The sequence below is a fragment of the Bubalus kerabau genome, chromosome 1, assembly GCF_029407905.1.
Source record: "Bubalus kerabau isolate K-KA32 ecotype Philippines breed swamp buffalo chromosome 1, PCC_UOA_SB_1v2, whole genome shotgun sequence".
In the NCBI taxonomy this organism is placed as follows: Eukaryota; Metazoa; Chordata; class Mammalia; order Artiodactyla; family Bovidae; genus Bubalus; species Bubalus kerabau.
This window is the reverse complement of record NC_073624.1, coordinates 3,432,441-3,449,445: the sequence shown is the minus strand read 5'-3', so window position 1 is coordinate 3,449,445 and position 17,005 is coordinate 3,432,441. Positions and strand designations below refer to the sequence as shown.

Below are 17,005 nucleotides of genomic sequence, written 5' to 3'. Positions count from 1 at the left end.
AGCGCTGACGACGAGACGCCTGACCTAGCAGCCCCCACAGGCTCTCGGCGCCTGTCTGCGCTGTGGCCACGAGCATCTCCCCTGGGACTGAACCGGGGTCGGCAGGCACCCTGCCCCTGCTGGGTCTGGCCCCACGCTTGTCCCCAGGCCCAGCGCCCTTCACTCAGGGCCGGGCCCTCCGCCTGCTGACCCTCCCCTCCCGGTCAGGCACCCTGCCCCTGCTGGGTCTGGCCCCACGCTCATCCCCAGGCCCAGCGCCCTTCACTCAGGGCCAGGCCCTCCGCCTGCTGACCCTGCCCTCCAGGTCAACTAAGGGAAGGCCCACGCCCACTTCCAGAAGCACCCAGCTGGACACCACAGCCCCCGGGGCGACCTCACACCCTTCAATCGTTTAGCAGCCTGTTTACTGGGCGCCTGCCTAAGTCACTGTTGACTAAAAAAAGATGCACAACTTGAGAGTTGAAGTTAAGTTTTATCTGGGGCAAGATGAGGACTGCAGCCCGGGAGGCAGCATCTCAGACAGCTCTGAGAGTGCTCCAAAGCGGCAGTGGGGGAGAGTCAGTATATAAGGTTTTGGGGAAGGGGGAGTTCAATGCCATGAAGCACTCAGTTTACCCAAGGCTTTTTGTTAGTCCTGAGGGTCTGATGTCACCTTGAAGGGATTTAGTGCTTCTCTAGATATGAGGAGATGCAAGGATGGAGATTATAAAACCTGTTCCTAAAAACATCCAACTATCCAAAGACCTGTGCCACCAGATTCCCTGGAGCACAGAGCACCTCAGTCCACCCTGAACTCCCTCAGGCGTTGTTGAAGGTCAAGAGCTATTTTAGCAGCATGGGGTTCAATATCCTTGGAGGCAGATGGCAAATGCCTTTGTTGTTCAGACCTTGGGAATGCTCTTGGTAAGTGCCAATTTGTAGTTGGCATCACACACACACACCTGTGTGTGCTGAGAACACACTCGCACGCGCGCACGTAGGAAGCGCTGACTGAGTCCGATAGCTGCAGGCAGAGAGGTAAGCCAGAGCCAGGAGCGCAGGGGGCGTGGTCACAGGCCCGCCAGGGAGCGGCGGGCAGGGAGGAACGCAGGGCGCTGAGCATCTGCTTCCGCCCGGGCCTCTTCTGCGCTCTCGCCTCCAGGGAAGGGCGGGACTTCCGGCTAGAAGCGGAAGCGACGGCGGCAGTGAGGGGAACCGGCCGCTGTCGATGCAGGTGGCTCGGCATGTCGTGTGCGCCGTCTCCGGCGGCGTGGACAGCGCAGTGGCAGCGCTGCTGCTGAGGCGGAGAGGTGAGAAGGCCGAGTGACCCGGCCGCCCCCGAGCGGCCCCTTCTCGGAGAGCCCCTCTTGGTGGCGCGGCGCCCCGGCCCTCCCTCTGCGCCTGGGGCTCGGAGAGCGCGCGGCCGCCTGTCGGGGAGCGGTCAGGCCCCCAGGTGCCGCCGGGGTCTAGCAGGGGAGAGTGGGTCTCCGACTCCGGGCGGCCGCGTTTCTTCCTGGCCCCGAGGTCTTGCTCCCGCGGCGGCGGCGGCGGCGTCCGCACTGAGCCCAGGCTTGAGGAGCGCCGCAGCCTCCGTGGAGGTCCTTACCTCCACGACACACGACGTGGCCGACCAGTCCCGACGGGCGGTGTGCTTATCAGGTCACGGCTGTGCTTTCCACTCGGTGGATGACAGACTCTTCGCGCAGGAGCGCTTCCGTTTTCTCAGGCGTCTGTCGGGCGCCCCCGGTCGGGAGCCGAGCGTCACTGCCCATCTAATTCTCCGTCCGGGTGACCCGCTCCCGTTGGGAGCCCTCCTGTACCTCGTGGCACTTGTAGACGCTCTGTTGTTGAGGCGCCTTTCGTTCTTAGGCACTTGGAATGCAGAGGGAACCCAGGGTTCCCGACCTGGGACAAGTGAGTCAAGCTCTCCCTGTTTGTAGAATGGAGGGACCAACTACCTCCCAGGGTTACTGGAGGTAGTGTTAATAAATAATAGGACACACACAGCCTTTACCCCGGTGCCCAGCACACGTTAGGCATTCAGCAGTAGAGCTTATTAGTGCGTATTAATAGCCAAACTGTCACAAAAGGTGTAACAAAAAGTGTCAGTTACAAGTAGAGGCAGGCTGTGAGCATATATAATTGCGATAGGACAGGGAATCAAAGCATCACAGAGTTGGTGGTGTTTGCGCTGAGACTACTGGCAAAGCCAAGTTCATGTGTCCAATGGTACAGTGAGGCCAGACAAACTGAAGGTTTGAGTTTGGAGCAGAGCATGGTTTATTCATGGAGGAGGTCGCAACCTGGAAGATGAGAGACCTAAGATCCTCTCATCCGTGGTATGAGGACTTGGAGGAGGAGTTCCCTGAGCAAAGGCTGGGGCTCAGGAGGTAAGGAGGAAGCGTTTCCGGCGGACTCGGCAGCAGGTGCGAAGCTCAGGCACGGAAGTGCTGGCTGGGTCTGGGGGGAGAGAGGAGGGGAGGCCGGCTGAGCGCGGCTTGTGGAGTGTGTTCTGTTTGGGGCTTCACACTGTGTCGTGGGAGACAGTGCAGAGCCCTTGAAGGGTTCTGACTAGGCAGCGACACGTTGGGGGCGATGTGGCAGACATCCCTAGGGAGGCTAGTTGGGTTATCTGACTCCTTCAGGAAGGCTAGCGCTCCTTCCCAGAATCCAGGCTGAGCAGCGTCACAGACCAGCTGCCTTGGGTTTTGCTCCTCCGGGTGGGAAGCCTAGGGGCACAGCAGAGAAGCAGCACGGCCCTGTCCCCTCGACGTGGAGGCCTTTCCCAGTCTCGTGGGATGTGCCTCCTGAAAAGCTGAGAGCCTGCAGAGCGCTGTGGTCTCCTGGAGCGCCAGGGCCTCAGCCACGTGAGTGATCACGTCGCCAGGAGGAGGAGGATCAGGCACATGAGCCACGAAAGAGGGGATTTTTAAAGCTCTGGGTGTGGAGTTGTGTGTTTGTTCTGCTTAAGCTCCTGTTCTGTGCTGGGCACTGCTGGGCTCTGGGGACACATGGGTGTGTGAGACGGCGTTGGCAGGTGGCAGAGCGCCTCACTTTAGTAGCTGCAGGGGCGCGGACAGGAACAGCTGGAGCCCAGTGTAGGGTGCGCTGTTAGGGAAGCACGGTCAGGGGATTTGGGAAGAAGAGAAGGGAGGACCTGCTGGGACAGGGCTAGTGGCCTGGCTCACATGGCCTTTTGGAGTTTGGCCGAGCTTTGTCACCGAGTCTCTGCTCTTTGGAATGCCGTGTCAAAGCTTTTATAGTCCAGTGCCCTGTCTTTCATCACATTCAGCCGACCCAAAAGAAATGCTTCTCATACATGGTAGACACCTATGCAGTTACAAAGTTGGTCTCCCCCATGTTTGGTTTGGTACTTTGTCTGCAACAGAAACAGGTCCCAAAGTACATAGATGTGTGTGCCTGTGTGTGTGTCGCTCGGTCATGTCCCACTCTTTGCGACCCCAAGGACTGTATCCCGCCAGGCTCCTCTGTCCATGGGATTCTCCAGGCAAGAATACTGGAGCGGGTTGCCATTCTCTTGTCCAGGGGATCTTCCCGGCCCAGAGGTTGAACCTGGGTCTCTTGCATTACAGGCAGATTCTTTACCGTCTGAGCCACCAGGGAAGCCCTATGATAAAGCAACCAAAATTTTTAATGTCTTTATGTCTGATGACTTAGAATCTAATTCTTCGTGGGTAATTGGAAATAATTTTTGAATTGAGTTTACTTTTCTGATAACTGAATGGCGGTTTTTATTTGTTTTGAAAAATTGCGTAGAATTTCTGCTTTTCTTTCATTCAGTCACATTGCTAAGTCTCTCTATATGCCGACACAGCGTGGGGACGTGAAGATGGAGAGATGCCATCTCGTCCACACCTCCAGGGTGTTCACACCCCCGGGTTGCACACTGTCAGTTCAGCCCCACAGGGTGTTGTGATGATGGAGGCCTTTACCAAGTGCAGCAGAGCGTCAGGAGCGTTTACATTAAGATGTGGTCGGAGCGCTGCAGACCACGTGGCGGCAGGAGGGACAGCCAGGCCCCCGTGCACAGAGGCGCAGGAGAGCTCGGAAGGAAGGACAGCCAGGCCCAGTGCACAGGGGCACAGGAGAGCTCGGAAGGCACTGCCTTTCCACACCTGGTCAACGCCACGTCCCCTCTTGACTCTGCCCTCCACTCCTCCCCGCAGGTTACCAGGTAACTGGGGTGTTTATGAAGAACTGGGACTCCCTGGACGAGCGTGGTGTTTGCACCGCTGACAGAGACTGCGAGGATGCCTACAGAGTGTGCCAGATCCTGGACATCCCCTTCCGCCAGGTGTCCTACGTGAAGGAGTACTGGAACGACGTGTTCAGGTGGGGGCTCCCTGCGTGGCGCGGACCCTCTCAGCAGCAGGCCTGCCGGGGTCAGCCAGTGCTTTCTCTTTTCAGGCCGCGGTGCCAGAGACCGTGTGTGGCAGGCCTCGGCCGCCCCTGGGGAGTCTGGGTTGGAAGCCAGGCCCGCATCCTGAGCACCCCAGCCCTTGTTCCTATTACTGTGCCACCTGCCAGAAGTCTCTTTAACGTCTCTCGAACCTTGAGATGTTTCTGCTGCTAAATTAGCATGAGAGAGCGAGGGCTCAGGTCTGCTCTGGGAGGCCGGCTGTGGCTGGTCCCTGAGGATGGAGCCCCTGGGCCATCAGTGTTGGGCTGAGGAAGCAGCTGGGGTGCTGGTTAAACAGACACCCGAGCCTGGGCGGGGCCCTGCAACCTGCACCTCAGCAGGTGCGCCAGTTGGTTCTCGGGGTCCCGTGGCTCTTACTTTGGGAAATGGCACAATGGGCCTCGGTGCCTGGTGAGTGCAGATTCAGATGGAAAGCGCAGCTGGCTTTAAACAAACATTTGATGAAAATGATTCTGTACTGAAGCTACTATCTTGCAGAAAGTTACAGTTTTAATAAAACAGGGAGAATCTCTAAGCAAGTCATGTACCTGATTTATTTTTCCATAGGATGTTTGACACTTAGAAATAAAAAGGCTTTTCTTTTCATTGCAGTGATTTTTTAAATGAATATGAAAAAGGAAGAACTCCTAATCCTGACATAGTCTGCAACAAGCATATCAAATTCCGTTGTTTTTTTAATTATGCTATGGATAACCTTGGTAAGTGATTTGAATTATCTTCATTTGTCTTTTTAAAAACCATGAGATTTCCAGGAGCTGAGGTTTGTTTCAGCATGTATCTGCTGGATCTGAGGATGTAAAGCTTAAATTTGAAGAGCTCACCCAGCATTGGACAAGTATTTTTCCTCCAACTCCAGAGTGAGAATCATAGCTGAGCAAGGCGGAACTGATGCTTTTGAACTGTGGTGTTGGAGAAGACTCTTGAGAGTCCCTTGGACTGCAAGGAGATCCAACCAGTCCATCCTAAAGGAAGTAAGTCCTGAATATTCATTGGAAGGACTGATGCTGAAGCTGAAGTTCCAATCCTTTGGCCACCTGATGCGAAGAGCTGACTCATTGAAAAAGACCCTATTGCTGGGAAAGACTGAAGGCAGGAGGAGAAGGGGACGACAGAGGATGAGATGGATGGCATCACCGACTTAATGGACATGAGTTTGAGCAAGCCCTGGGAGATGGTGAAGAACAGGGATGCCTGGCATGCTGCAGTCCAGGGGTTGCAGAGTCGGACACGACTGAGCAGCTGAACAACGACAGCTGGTTGATGGGCTTCCCTGGTGGCGCAGTAGTGAAGAATCTGCTGCCAAGAAAGGAGACGTGGGTTCGATCCCTGGGTCAGGAAGATTCCCTGGAGAAGGAAATGGCAACGCGCTCCAGTATTCTTGCCTGGAGAATCCCATGGACAGAGGCGCCTGGCAGGCTACAGTCTGTGGGGTCACAAAGAGTTGGACACAACTTAGTGACTAAACAATTCTTTGGTTAAGTGCTGGGTCAGTTTTGCTGCAGCTTCCAGGAAACAGTCTCACAATCCTGAATGTCAATGAAGTTTTCACACAATGCAAGGCCTGTGGATTAGTATATGCCTCGGTAGGTTCTTTTACTTTTTTGCATAGTATGGAAAGAAGAAATTGATTTTACTGGATGGTCCTTCACTGTGAGAAAAGTACTATGCGTTTATTAAAGAAAGTTTAAAACTTACAAGCATAAGAAGAGGAGGAAAAGTGTCATCTGTAATTTCCTCCCAGAATCAAAAAGAAAGGCTTTCTGTTGCCTGTCTTCCGGTTTTCCTGTACATTGAGAAGAGTGGGATCCTGTACTTTCTCTGCTGAATAGCGTCTTGAGTGTTTCCTGGCGCCTTTAAACTTCTGTGTGCGGTGCTGTTATGCAGTGGTGCTTTATTCATAGTCTCCTGGTATTAAACAGTTTGGTTGTTTTCAGTTTTTTCTTAGTATAAAAAGCACTGAAATGAGCTTTCTGTATTTAAACCTTTGTGTACGTGTTTGATGTTTTCCTTAAGCTAGAACGAATAAATAGATGTTAACTTTTTTTGGACGTGTGGCTTGTGGGTTCTGAGGTCCCCGATCAGGCATCGAGCCTTGGCACTGGCAGTGAGAGAACTGGGTCCTAAGCGCTGAGCTCCCCGGGACTTCCTGACATTAACTTCTGAAAGGCTCTTAGAGATGCAGCAAAACCTTGTAGCTAACATTTTATCAGTTTAGAGACTTCAAAGACCACCTGTCTAACAGAATCCCAGGGGTGTGTCTCTTCCCTGGGATCTGGGCATTTGGGGAGCAGGGCGGGTCCCCTGTGCAGACCGCCTGGTGTGAGACCTGGCATCTCTGCCCCATGGAGCACCCTGGACTAGGACTGACCAAGGCTAGCAATTGCCTGCCTGAACTCTGACCCTTGTGCTTTAAAAACCTCCCAGGAGCAGATGCGGTGGCGACAGGTCACTACGCAAGAACGTCCCTGGAAGACGAAGAGGTGTTCCAGCAGAAGCACATCAGGAGGCCGGAAGGGCTCTTCAGAAACCGGTTTGAAGTTAGAAACGGTGAGTACACGTGTCCAGGCCAGGGCTGAATTATTTGGGAGCAAATAATTGGGAGTGGGCTGTCAGCGCGCTCTGTTCGACTTCTCCCTGTGTTTTCCAGGCGAGCTCGTTGGCTTTGGTTTCCTCCTCAAAAAAGGACAGTGAGTTGCCTCAAGGGTCACTCCCCCCGGGGCCTCCGACTGGCTCAGGCGGGCGCCCGGGCAGGCTGCTGGGAAACTGAACCCAGTTCTGGGGGAAGCAGGCGACAGTGTTGGAGCGTCACAGGCCCCATTCCCAGCCTCGCGTTGTCGAGATTGAGGGGTGACGTGCTTCAGTGTGAAATGAGGCTGGCTCCTGACATTCATGGCACAGGTCTGGCAGCTTGCTTCAGAAGATGACATGTATAAATTTTCAGTGTCAAAGGGCACGAGGTGTCACCAGCCTAGAAAGTGCCAAGCAGTCGACTGGAAGGCTGTTGGCTTTTCCTGGTGCACGTTTATGTAGAAGAGAGGAATTTACATCCTTATGCAGTGAAGGACGGCGTGGAGCCCAGAGCCACGTCTCTGCAGACAGTTTCCTTGGCTGCAGGACCGTAGGGAACCTGCATTTCTCCAGGTCTGGCCTGCCCTGGCCTGCCTCCTGTCCACTGCCTCCCTCTCTGACCCCAGAGGTGTCCCCTCCCTGCACCCATCTTAGCAGGGCCAGCAGGCGGGTCTCCGGGTCCTCTTGTCCGAGGAGGTAACCGAAGCTTGGCTGCATCGCTGGCAGGGGGCCTTGGGTCGGGGGCTGGACGCAGCCCGATCCACCCAGCTCCACGGTCTCTGCTCCTCCCTGGTCCTCCGTGTTATCCAGTCCAGTTACAGGCCGCAGCTCAGCTGCCCTGTGATCTGTCCTCTTCTCCACCTTGCGGCAGCCGAGGCCACAGATCAACAAACTGACCGGGCCCAGACCAGGCCGCCGCCTTGCCGGTGTTGGGAAGGCCTCCTGCTGCCGCCAGCACAGCACTGTGTCCGCTGGGGGGCGCCGGTGCGCAGGGAGACACGACCGCTTCCCTCCCCGGTGCGGCCTGTACACTCCCGGGCACCCCTCACCAGGAAAGCAGCCCCCCCGCCCCGCACACTGGGAGGGCCTGGCCGTGGCCGCCCAGCCCTGCTGCCCGGGCACTCCACAGCGGAATCAGGCCCCAGGACCCAGTGGTCATGGCTCTCGGGGCGTTAGTAGATGAAGGATTTGTTTCTGTGTCGCGTAGCGTGCCTGCTTATCTCCTGGAAAAGGCGCCGCCGTGCAGAGCTGGCAGGGCCTTTCTGACCAGACCTGGGCACGCAGCGCCTGCTCTGGTCTGTGTCGCTGTTGGAACAGTGCCGCAGTATCTGTTCTCGGCGTGTTTTCAAGACAATACAGGTTTTTTATTTTGTCCTGACTCAGTTGCCCTGGGGGCTGGACTAAGCCTCCTGGCCTTAGTCATTGGGGAGAGGGCACGGGGTCAGCGCGCCCACCCTGAGCTCCTGTGCCCTTCCTATCCCAGGGGCAGCCTGTGTCCTCACCCATCAGGGACAGGTGGCATGCTGGCCAACCCAGAGCAGGGAAGGTGCTGAAGCGGGCTCTGGGTGCCAGCAAACCTTCTCTTAGTGGGGGTCCCTCTTCCTGGTCAAGGGTTACCTGCTTTCTTTTTTTAAAATCATAAATTTTTTGTTTGTTTAAATTTAGTTTTGAAACAAAGAATAGCATTTGGCAAATGAGTCCTACCTGATGACTGGTTGACTGGATTCTCTTTTTCACTTTTCACTTGATTTTGTTGTTTTATACGTAAAAACTGATGGAATGGAACCCATGTGATTGGGCTCAGTTTCCCGCTCTGCCCTCGTCTCCCTGCGCTCCTCTGGGCGGTCACTTTAATTATCTAGGCCTCGGTTTCCTCACCTGAAGATGGGGATAAACCTGTCATAGGGCCAACATGAGGGTCAAATTTGAGGTCACAGAAGGAAAACCTAACCACACAGAGAGCATGGTACACGTGTGACAGGGCGGCCCACATGCTGTACCTGGGCTCTTTGTACCTTTTGCACGGATGTGAGCTCGGCGTGTGACTTGCGGAGGCTCCGCTTAGCCGTGGTCACGACACATGGAGAGAGGCCGTGACCCTGGCGTCACGCTCCATTTCCTCCGTTGGTCACTGAGCTGCAGAGCGGAGGACCCGGTGTTCGTGGTTGTAGAAGGCCTGTAACATGCCAGGCAGGACCCAGCAGCCCAGAGAACCCCATCCCAAGGTCAGGGTCAGGCAGAGCTCTGCACCGTTGCCATCAAGCTGGGAACAGTCTTTACATGAAACAGACCTTTGGAGGGGCTTCGGGTGGTAGAGGCCCACCTACCAATGCAGGAGATGTGAGAGGTGTGGGTTTCCTGTAAGAGATCCCATGGAGGAGGGCACGGTGACCCACTCCAGTACCCTTGCCTGGAGAATCCCATGGACAGAGGAGCCTGGCGGGCTGCAGTCGTGGGCTCGCAGAGTCAGACACGACTGAAGCAACTTAACGCACACACAGACCTTTAGAGAAACCGCAGAGGCTCGGCTGACGGGCGACAGCTTGGACTCTGAACAGCCCACTGTCACCAGGCGGGGAAGCGGGTTGAGAAGCGGGCGCTACTGGGGAGTGTGGTCGGCATGCACTGGGGGCGGGAGGTGAGGAGAGCAGCCAGGGCGTGAGCTTCTGTCGCCAGTGGGAAACAGCGCAGCCCACGCCGTCTCAGCAGGGCTTGATTTTCCCAAATGTGGCTCATTTTGTTTTTTCTTAATACTTCATAATGTTTTTGTCATGTAATGTTTAATCTTTGAAAACAGCCTAACACATGAACCGGAATAAATTCCCTTATCACATAAAATCTCCTTTCCATGTATTTTTTTCAACAGTAGATGAATTAGGGATGGGAATTTTTCTTAACCATGGCAGATCTTTTTCCTGAAGTGTACTGTTGATTATTGATCTTTGTTTCTGCCAGACCAGGGCTAATCTGTCAAAGTAAACAGAAGGACACTATTAAAAGCAATGTATGGTTATTTTTGTTCCTGCAACATCTTTTGTTCTTTACTCTTGGCAGCGGTAAAACTCCTCCAAGCAGCTGACAGCTTTAAAGACCAGACCTTCTTTCTCAGCCAGGTTCCCCAGGAGGCGCTAAGGAGAACCCTCTTCCCCCTGGGGGAGTTAACGAAAGATTTCGTAAAGAAAATCGCTGCTGAGAACAGACTTCATCATGTGCTTCAGAAGAAGGAGGTAGGATTGAGGGGCATTGCCTCTGGCAGGGGGCGAGGGCTCCACCCTCAGGACCCCCATTCTAGGGAGACACAAGGCAGAGTGAGGCGAGGACGCCGCGCAACGGCCATTCCCACTTACTCGTCTCACCTAGACATGTCATCTCGGGAAGGGACCCTGACCCCGACCTCTGACCCTCCTGTGACCTCGCCCTGTGGCCTGGCTTGTGCTTCCTGCTCCCGCTCTGGCCCCTGTCTCTCCCCAGCCTCACAGACAGTGCCTCAGGGCTCCAGCAGCTCTGGTTTCCTTTCCGGGCGGCTAGTCTAAGGGTCTGCAGCGAGGGTGGACCTGGCTGGCCTGAGGGTCTGACGCGAATGCAGGCCCCGCCGGTCTTGGCGGTTGCGCCGCTTGCAAGCGTAGCCGCCGGGTCCTCGTCTGGGACCTGAGAGAAGCCCCTCGAGGTCCGTGCGTGGCTCTGACTGGTGTCTGTGGCCCTGGAGGAGGGGAGCTGGGCCCTGGCCCGGAGGGTGGGGTGGCTCAGGGCGGGTGAGCCCCAGGAGGCCCTGTGTTGTACCCCCGTCCTTGCCTGGGGTCTCCGAGTGGAGTGCGGGACCCCTGCCCGGCCGCTCATCTCACACGTGGCCTTCTGTTCGTTTCAGAGCATGGGCATCTGTTTTATTGGTAAAAGGAACTTTGAAAATTTCATCCTTGAGGTGAGTGTTCTTTGATGCGAAAGAATGGGGCCCTGTTTCTGCTCTGATCCTGGAGCCGTTGCTGATGGAGCACTTGTTTTCCAGTATTTACAGCCTCGACCTGGTCGATTTATTTCTATAGAAGACAACAAGGTTCTGGGGACACACAAAGGTGAGACGCGGTCCGGGGCTGCTGTTCATGCTGAGCGCCTTGAGGCTTGGGGCGCCTGCGCGCTGGGGGTTCAGGCAGGTGCCCAGGCCCTGCTGAGCGGCAGGGGGCTCGGAGGGCCGCAGGGAGGGGCGGGCGTCGCTGTGATGGGGGTCTGCATCTCGAGGTGTGGCTCCTCAGGCATTGCAGCCAATAATAGACGGTGCACCTGGCTCAGAAAGCCTCACTCCGAGTTGGGTGTTCATCCATGCGAGAGAGCATAGAAGGCTACAGGAAAGTTCCACCCTGGGGGAAGGAGTCGGGTTGACTGCAGAGCGTGAGTTCCATGACTTAGGACGCTGTGAAGAGCTGGGACCACCCGCTTCCTGGTGGGCTGCCGCTCCTCATTTGTAGACTCTGTTGGGTTGGGCACCCCCAGTCTGTGCTGGGCTGGCGTGGGAGGACAGGTCAGGTGCCCAGGTGGGAGGGCAGATGTGGGGCTGCACCCTGGGGGCCTGATGACAGGCGAGACTCGGCCCAGCGGGGTCTGACCTGCCTGGAGGAGGAGGGCTGGGCCTCAGACGTGGACACTCACCAGGGGCTTGTTCCTTGGAGAAGTCCACCTTGGTTTGGGCTGGACGGCCTCCTCTTCCTGGTGCTGGTTGGGGGGTGGGGCTTAGATGTCATGGGCTCCCCGAGAACCGTGTGTTCCTGAGGCAGGAGGAGGAGCCGGCCCTGCTGGGAACAGCTGCAGGGTGCTCCCAGCCTGTCCGGCAGGAGATGGCTAGAGCCTCGGGGAGCCTGGTCCAGGAGGGGAGCGCTGAGCCTGGGTGCTGTGGGTCCCCTGGTTCCTGCTGGGTCTTGCGCTGCTGGTGGTGGGGTGAGGGGGTACACAGAGGTAGTTGGAGAGCACTGGGCACAGAGGGAGCGAGGCTGCGCTGGTGCCCCCGCCCCATGTGGTCAGTGCAGGGGAGCAGGCACGCCTGTGAAACCCACGGAGGCTCAGCAGGAAGGGCTCATGGCTTCCGGCTGGGCACTTGGTCCACCTTCTAAAGGAGTGGGCCCTGCTCACTGCAGGCTGGGTGGCCCCGCGGCTGGAACTGCTCCTTGCGGGGTGGGAGGTACAGTCTAACCCCAGCTGCTGCAAGCGGTCCACAGAGGGGCACCTCCTGCCTGCCGCCCACTGTCCCACCAGGACGTTTGCGAGAGGACTCCTCCCACCTCACCGAGAAACTGTCTCCACAGGTTGGTTCCTGTACACTTTGGGCCAGAGAGCCAACATAGGAGGCTTACGGGAGCCCTGGTACGTGGTGGACAAGGATGGTGCCAAGGGCGACGTGCTCGTGGTGAGTCGGTGGGGAGGAGACGAGGCCGGGCCGGGCAGAGCCCACGAAGCTGAGCAGGCGGGGTGGGGGCTCTGCAGGGCCTTTGCTCTGTGCCCTCCAAGATTGGCGCTGTTACCAAAGGTTTTGTGTAAGGTACTTGATAGCTCTTTCTGTATGCCCATCACGCTGGTCATCATCACGTCAGTCCCTGTAAGTAGATGTCACTCCTCTGATTGTACCCAGCGGACAGACCCAAAGCTGAAGTAGCGTGTGGAAGGCCTCGTGGACGTGGGGTGGGCAGTGCCCAGGATGGGCCTGCTCACGAGGGGCCCCAGCGAGTTGCTGTTGAGCAGACAAGGACAGAGCTGGGGCCAGCCCAGGCCACCTGCTGTAGCTCTGGGACCTGGGACTTTAGCGGGATCTGGGGACATTTTTGGAGAAGGCCACGGCACCCCACTCCAGTACTCTTGCCTGGAAAATCCCATGGACGGAGGAGTCTGGTGGGCTGCAGTCCATGGGGTCGCGAAGAGTCAGACACGACTGAGCCACTTCCGTTTCACTCTCATGCATTGGAGAAGGCAGTGGCAACCCATTCCAGTGTTCTTGCCTGGAGAATCCCAGGGACGGGGGAGCCTGGTGGGCTGCCGTCTATGGGGTCGCACAGAGTCGGGCACGACGGAAGCGCCTCAGCAGCCGCAGGGACATTCTTAGTGTCACAGCGTTGGGGCGGCAACAGGTCCTGCTGGGGTGTAGCGGGTGAAGCCCGGGGCCCTGTCCCCTGCGGAATGGTCCAGTCCCAGTCTCGGCAGGGCTGGAGGTGAGCAGCCTGGCTGACCGCACGCTGTTCTTAGACCGGGTGGAGGGCCAGCAACCCCGCCCACCGTGGCCGGGACATCTCCTCCCAGGAGAGCCCTAGTGCAGAGGTCTGAACAGCGATTCTGATCGCACTGAATTAAAATGACTTTCGTGTGATGTCCAGCAGTGCCTTTCGCTTTGGGAAAGGCTGGTTCCTGTGTGGGTCTCCTTGTCTACTTAGAGCCCGAGGGCGCTGGACTTGATGTTCTCGGTCCTGCCTTGGGGGAGCTGCTGCGTGCTAGGAGGCCAGGGTGTGTGGAGGCCCCAGGAGCCTGTTCCCAGCCACGTGGGGCTTGGTGGGATCCCTGTGGGAGTGTGGCTGGCCCGGGTGTCCGGGCGCTGGGCAGGCAGAGTGTGGCAGGGATGAGAGGAGTGAGGCCGTGGGCAGACCGCGTGCTCCTCTGCTGCTTGCCGAGGGCGCGTGGCGAGTGGCTTTCCCTCTGCGCTCATCTGCACAGGGTTAGGGAGGCTCCAGGGACACGCGCGCGAGTGTCCACGGGGCGGCGAGGTTTTCAGCGCGTGTTCGCTGCTGCAGTCGTGAGTGCAGTGCAGTGAGGGGCTTGGGGCAGGGACCCTCTACTGAGGGTGCAGGGCGCCACAGCTTCGCGTTCCGTCCCACAGGCCCCCCGGACGGACCACCCAGCCCTGTACAGGGACCTGCTGCGGACCGGCCGCGTTCACTGGATCGCGGAGGAGCCGCCTGCTGCCCTGGTCCGTGACAAGATGATGGAGTGTCACTTCCGCTTCCGCCACCAGATGGCGCTAGGTGACTGCTCAGGGACCCGTGGGCCAGGGCAGAGTTGGGACAGGAGATCAGACCTAGGGCAGGGAGGGCCCGTGGGGCAGGGAGGGCCCGTGGGCCAGGGCAGAGTTGGGACAGGAGATCAGACCTAGGGCAGGGAGGGCCCATGGGGCACGGAGGGCCCGTGGGCCAGGGCAGAGTTGGGACAGGGGATCAGACCTGGGGCAGGGAGGGCCTCAGTGTCCAGACCACATAGCCCGTTCAGCCCTCTGCCCTCTGCCTATGCACAGACAGGCTGGGGGCACTGAGGCCAGCTGAGCCCCCTTTGTCCAGGATGCAGGGGGCGTCTTGGGAAGGGTGTGGGGGCCTCGGTCCAGTTGGCAGGTAGTGTGTGTGTCCACCTGGCCCCGGCTGGGTGGTGCTGAGCCCCTCTGGCTGCTGTTGCCCCGAGCTTCCTTTGTCCGCACTGCCTGCTCCTCCTCCCCGGGGCTAAGACCTGAGGCTGCGCAGTCAGCAAGGCTAGCGCCCCCTCCAAGGGTCCTTGTCTTCCACCCAGTGCCCTGCGTGCTGACCCTCAATCAGGACGGCACCGTGTGGGTGACGGCCGTGAAGGCTGTGCGCGCTCTCGCCCCGGGACAGGTGAGTGGGGACTCCGGCTGGCGGGTTGAATGGGGTTGTGGCCCCGCAGCTGTGTGTGGCTCTTCTTAGCACCAGCTCGGCCTGCAGAGATGCAGGCTCTCAGTAGAGGCTTCATGCTCTGGAAGGACAGACGGCCTGCCCTTCTTCCGGACAATGAGGGGCTGAGGGCAGAGTGGTGTGGGGGTGCTGGTCACACGGCCAGCCCTGCACCTGGCGCTGCTCTCCCAGTTGTGAGCACGCAGCCTGGCTGCCGTGTGGCCCCGCCCTGGCCCTCCTATGGCCTGGGCCCGGGGAGGCGAGGATGGAAGCCAGGGGAGGCGGTGCAGGGCCCGCCCTCCCCCATCAGTAGACCAGCTGCACGGGTCCAGGCTGCTCAGGGCACCCGGAGGCCGGGTCCCGCTGCAGGTGACGTGGCCTCTGTCCCCCCAGTTCGCCGTGTTCTACAAAGGGGACGAGTGCCTGGGCAGCGGGAAGATCCTACGTCTGGGGCCATCCGCCTACACACTGCAGAAGGGCCAGAGAACGTCCAGCGTGGCCAAGGAGGGCTCCAGCGACAGCCCGGGCCTGGGGCCTGCACCCTGACGGAGGTGGAACGGCTGCTGCGGAGCTTGCGGGAGGAGGGGTGGGGAAGCGGAGCCGGGAGGCTGCCGGGGGCTCAGCACTGCCTCCCCTCTGGTGACCCGGCAGCCGCTCCAGTGCTGGCTGGAGGGTCTGTCCCAGGTGCCTGTTTGTAGGGTGCCTGCCTCACACCCCCAGGAGGGGCAGCATCCAATAAAAATCCTGTCCGGGACGTAGGTTCCGTCGGTGCCTCTTGGGGGGCTGTCTCGGGGCTCCAGGGCACCGGGGGGTGTGTGGCAAGGCAGGGGATAGCACAGAGGGGATGGGTCCTGCTTCTCTGCCTCTCCATTCATGCCTGTGCCCACCCTCCCCTGTGGCAGGGCCGTGTAAACAGCCTTGAGTTGGGTCCCAGCCTGCAGGGTGTCTGCCGGGGAGGGCTGCAGGCTTAAGGCCCCTCTGAGTGCGGCCCTGCCCTGAGTCCAGGCAGCTGCACAGAACCCCCCATCACCCCACCAGAGCGTCCTGCACCCTGGCCAGTCACAGCAGAAATGGGGGGCCTGGGCCCCTGGGCGGGTCCACCAAGAGGTGGTTGGCAGGTGCTCACGCCTGGGTCTGTCCAGGCTGCCGTGACAGATCATGCCAGAGCTGGTGGCTCACAGGAGTCTTCTCTCTCAGCCGCCCGGGCCACATGTCTGAGACCAGGGTCCGGCCTCGGATGGGACAGGGTGCGCTCACAGGCAGGGAGAAGGCTACAGCTCCGTAGGGACTGTGGGCCCCAGCCACCCCAGGGTCTTCTCTCTGTGCTGCTCCATCTGTAGAGCTGCAGCCCCCCTTGTTCCCCTCCCCTGGTTCCAGGCCCCCAGCAGGGCGCGTCCCCAGGGTGGGGCAGGGGACACAGCTGGCACTTCCCACTACGCTGCATGGCCTCCAAGACCAGGGGCCCTCCAGCCAGGCTTGGCCAGAGAGGCTCTGCTCAGCCCCGGTGCGGAGGCAGACCCGCAGCCGCTCTCTGCATTGTGCTGGGTGGGAGGGTGGGGCAGAGAGGCCAGCAGCGCCCTTGGGCACCTTCAGCCCCTCTGGAGGCCAGAGCTGAGACACCACCTGTGTTCTGCCAGCTCCAGGGGCAGCGTGGAGCCCCCCTGGGCTCAGGCTCCCCGGGGTCCACTGCGTTGGGCTGGGGCTCTCGCCGTCTGGGGAGCCTCCGTGGTGGGAGGAACGGTGGCTGGTGGGGGGCAGTTGGCAGGGACACAGACCAGCAGAAGGGAGGCTGCCCTTCTTGCCTCCTGATGGCTCTGCCTGTCCTGCTGGCCTGATGCCAGGCCTCCAGCCAGGTCGGCCAGTGGAGGCGGGAGGAGGGTCACAAACCTGCCGCTACCCCTGGCTCAGCAGTACCCGCGGGAGCCTAGAGGCCCGCAGTGCCACCTGGGCACAGCCTGCCCCCCCGAGTCCTCTATGCCCACGGTGCCACCTTCTCCTGGGCACCGCCTGCCCCCCTGAGTCCTCCAGGCCCGCAGTGCCACCTTCTGTTGGGCACAGCCTGTCCCCCTTGAGTTCTCCAGGCCCACAGTGCCAGCTTCTGGGCACAGCCTGCCCCTCCTGAGTCTTCCAGGCCTGCAGTACCACCTCCTGGGGCACAGCCTGCCCCCCCCCCCCGAGTCCTCCAGGTCCACAGTGCCACCTTCTCCTGGGCACCGCCTGCCTCCCGTGTGTCCAGGCCACTGACCGACCCTGGGAGGTCTCTGGGCAGTTCCTCCGACTCAGCTGTAGCTGTCGGCAGGGGGCGTGGCTGGCCTCTGGCTCCACCCCCTGGACTCGGGCTATAACCCCGTGACCTTCAGAGGGGCTGGGGCTG

The 17,005-nt window shown here is 59.1% G+C and overlaps 1 protein-coding gene across 4 annotated transcripts; it reads left to right on the top strand.

Moving 5' to 3' along the window:
• Window positions 1-1,164: 1,164 nt before the first annotated feature.
• Window positions 1,165-15,385, top strand: TRMU (tRNA mitochondrial 2-thiouridylase). 4 transcript variants are annotated; one of them, XM_055561976.1, is made up of 11 exons: window positions 1,165-1,289; window positions 4,167-4,332; window positions 5,012-5,118; window positions 6,845-6,967; window positions 10,043-10,215; window positions 10,854-10,907; window positions 10,992-11,058; window positions 12,280-12,380; window positions 13,836-13,980; window positions 14,513-14,595; window positions 15,025-15,385. In XM_055561976.1, the coding sequence occupies exons 1-11, from the start codon at window positions 1,208-1,210 to the stop codon at window positions 15,175-15,177; spliced, it is 1,254 nt and encodes a 417-aa protein (XP_055417951.1). In that variant the 5' UTR covers window positions 1,165-1,207; the 3' UTR covers window positions 15,178-15,385. The 4 variants fall into 4 exon arrangements, with proteins under 4 accessions (XP_055417951.1, XP_055417872.1, XP_055418093.1 ...); XM_055561897.1 differs by lacking the exon at window positions 14,513-14,595; XM_055562118.1 differs by lacking the exon at window positions 1,165-1,289 and having other exon boundaries at window positions 4,196-4,332; window positions 10,102-10,215.
• Window positions 15,386-17,005: the final 1,620 nt, after the last annotated feature.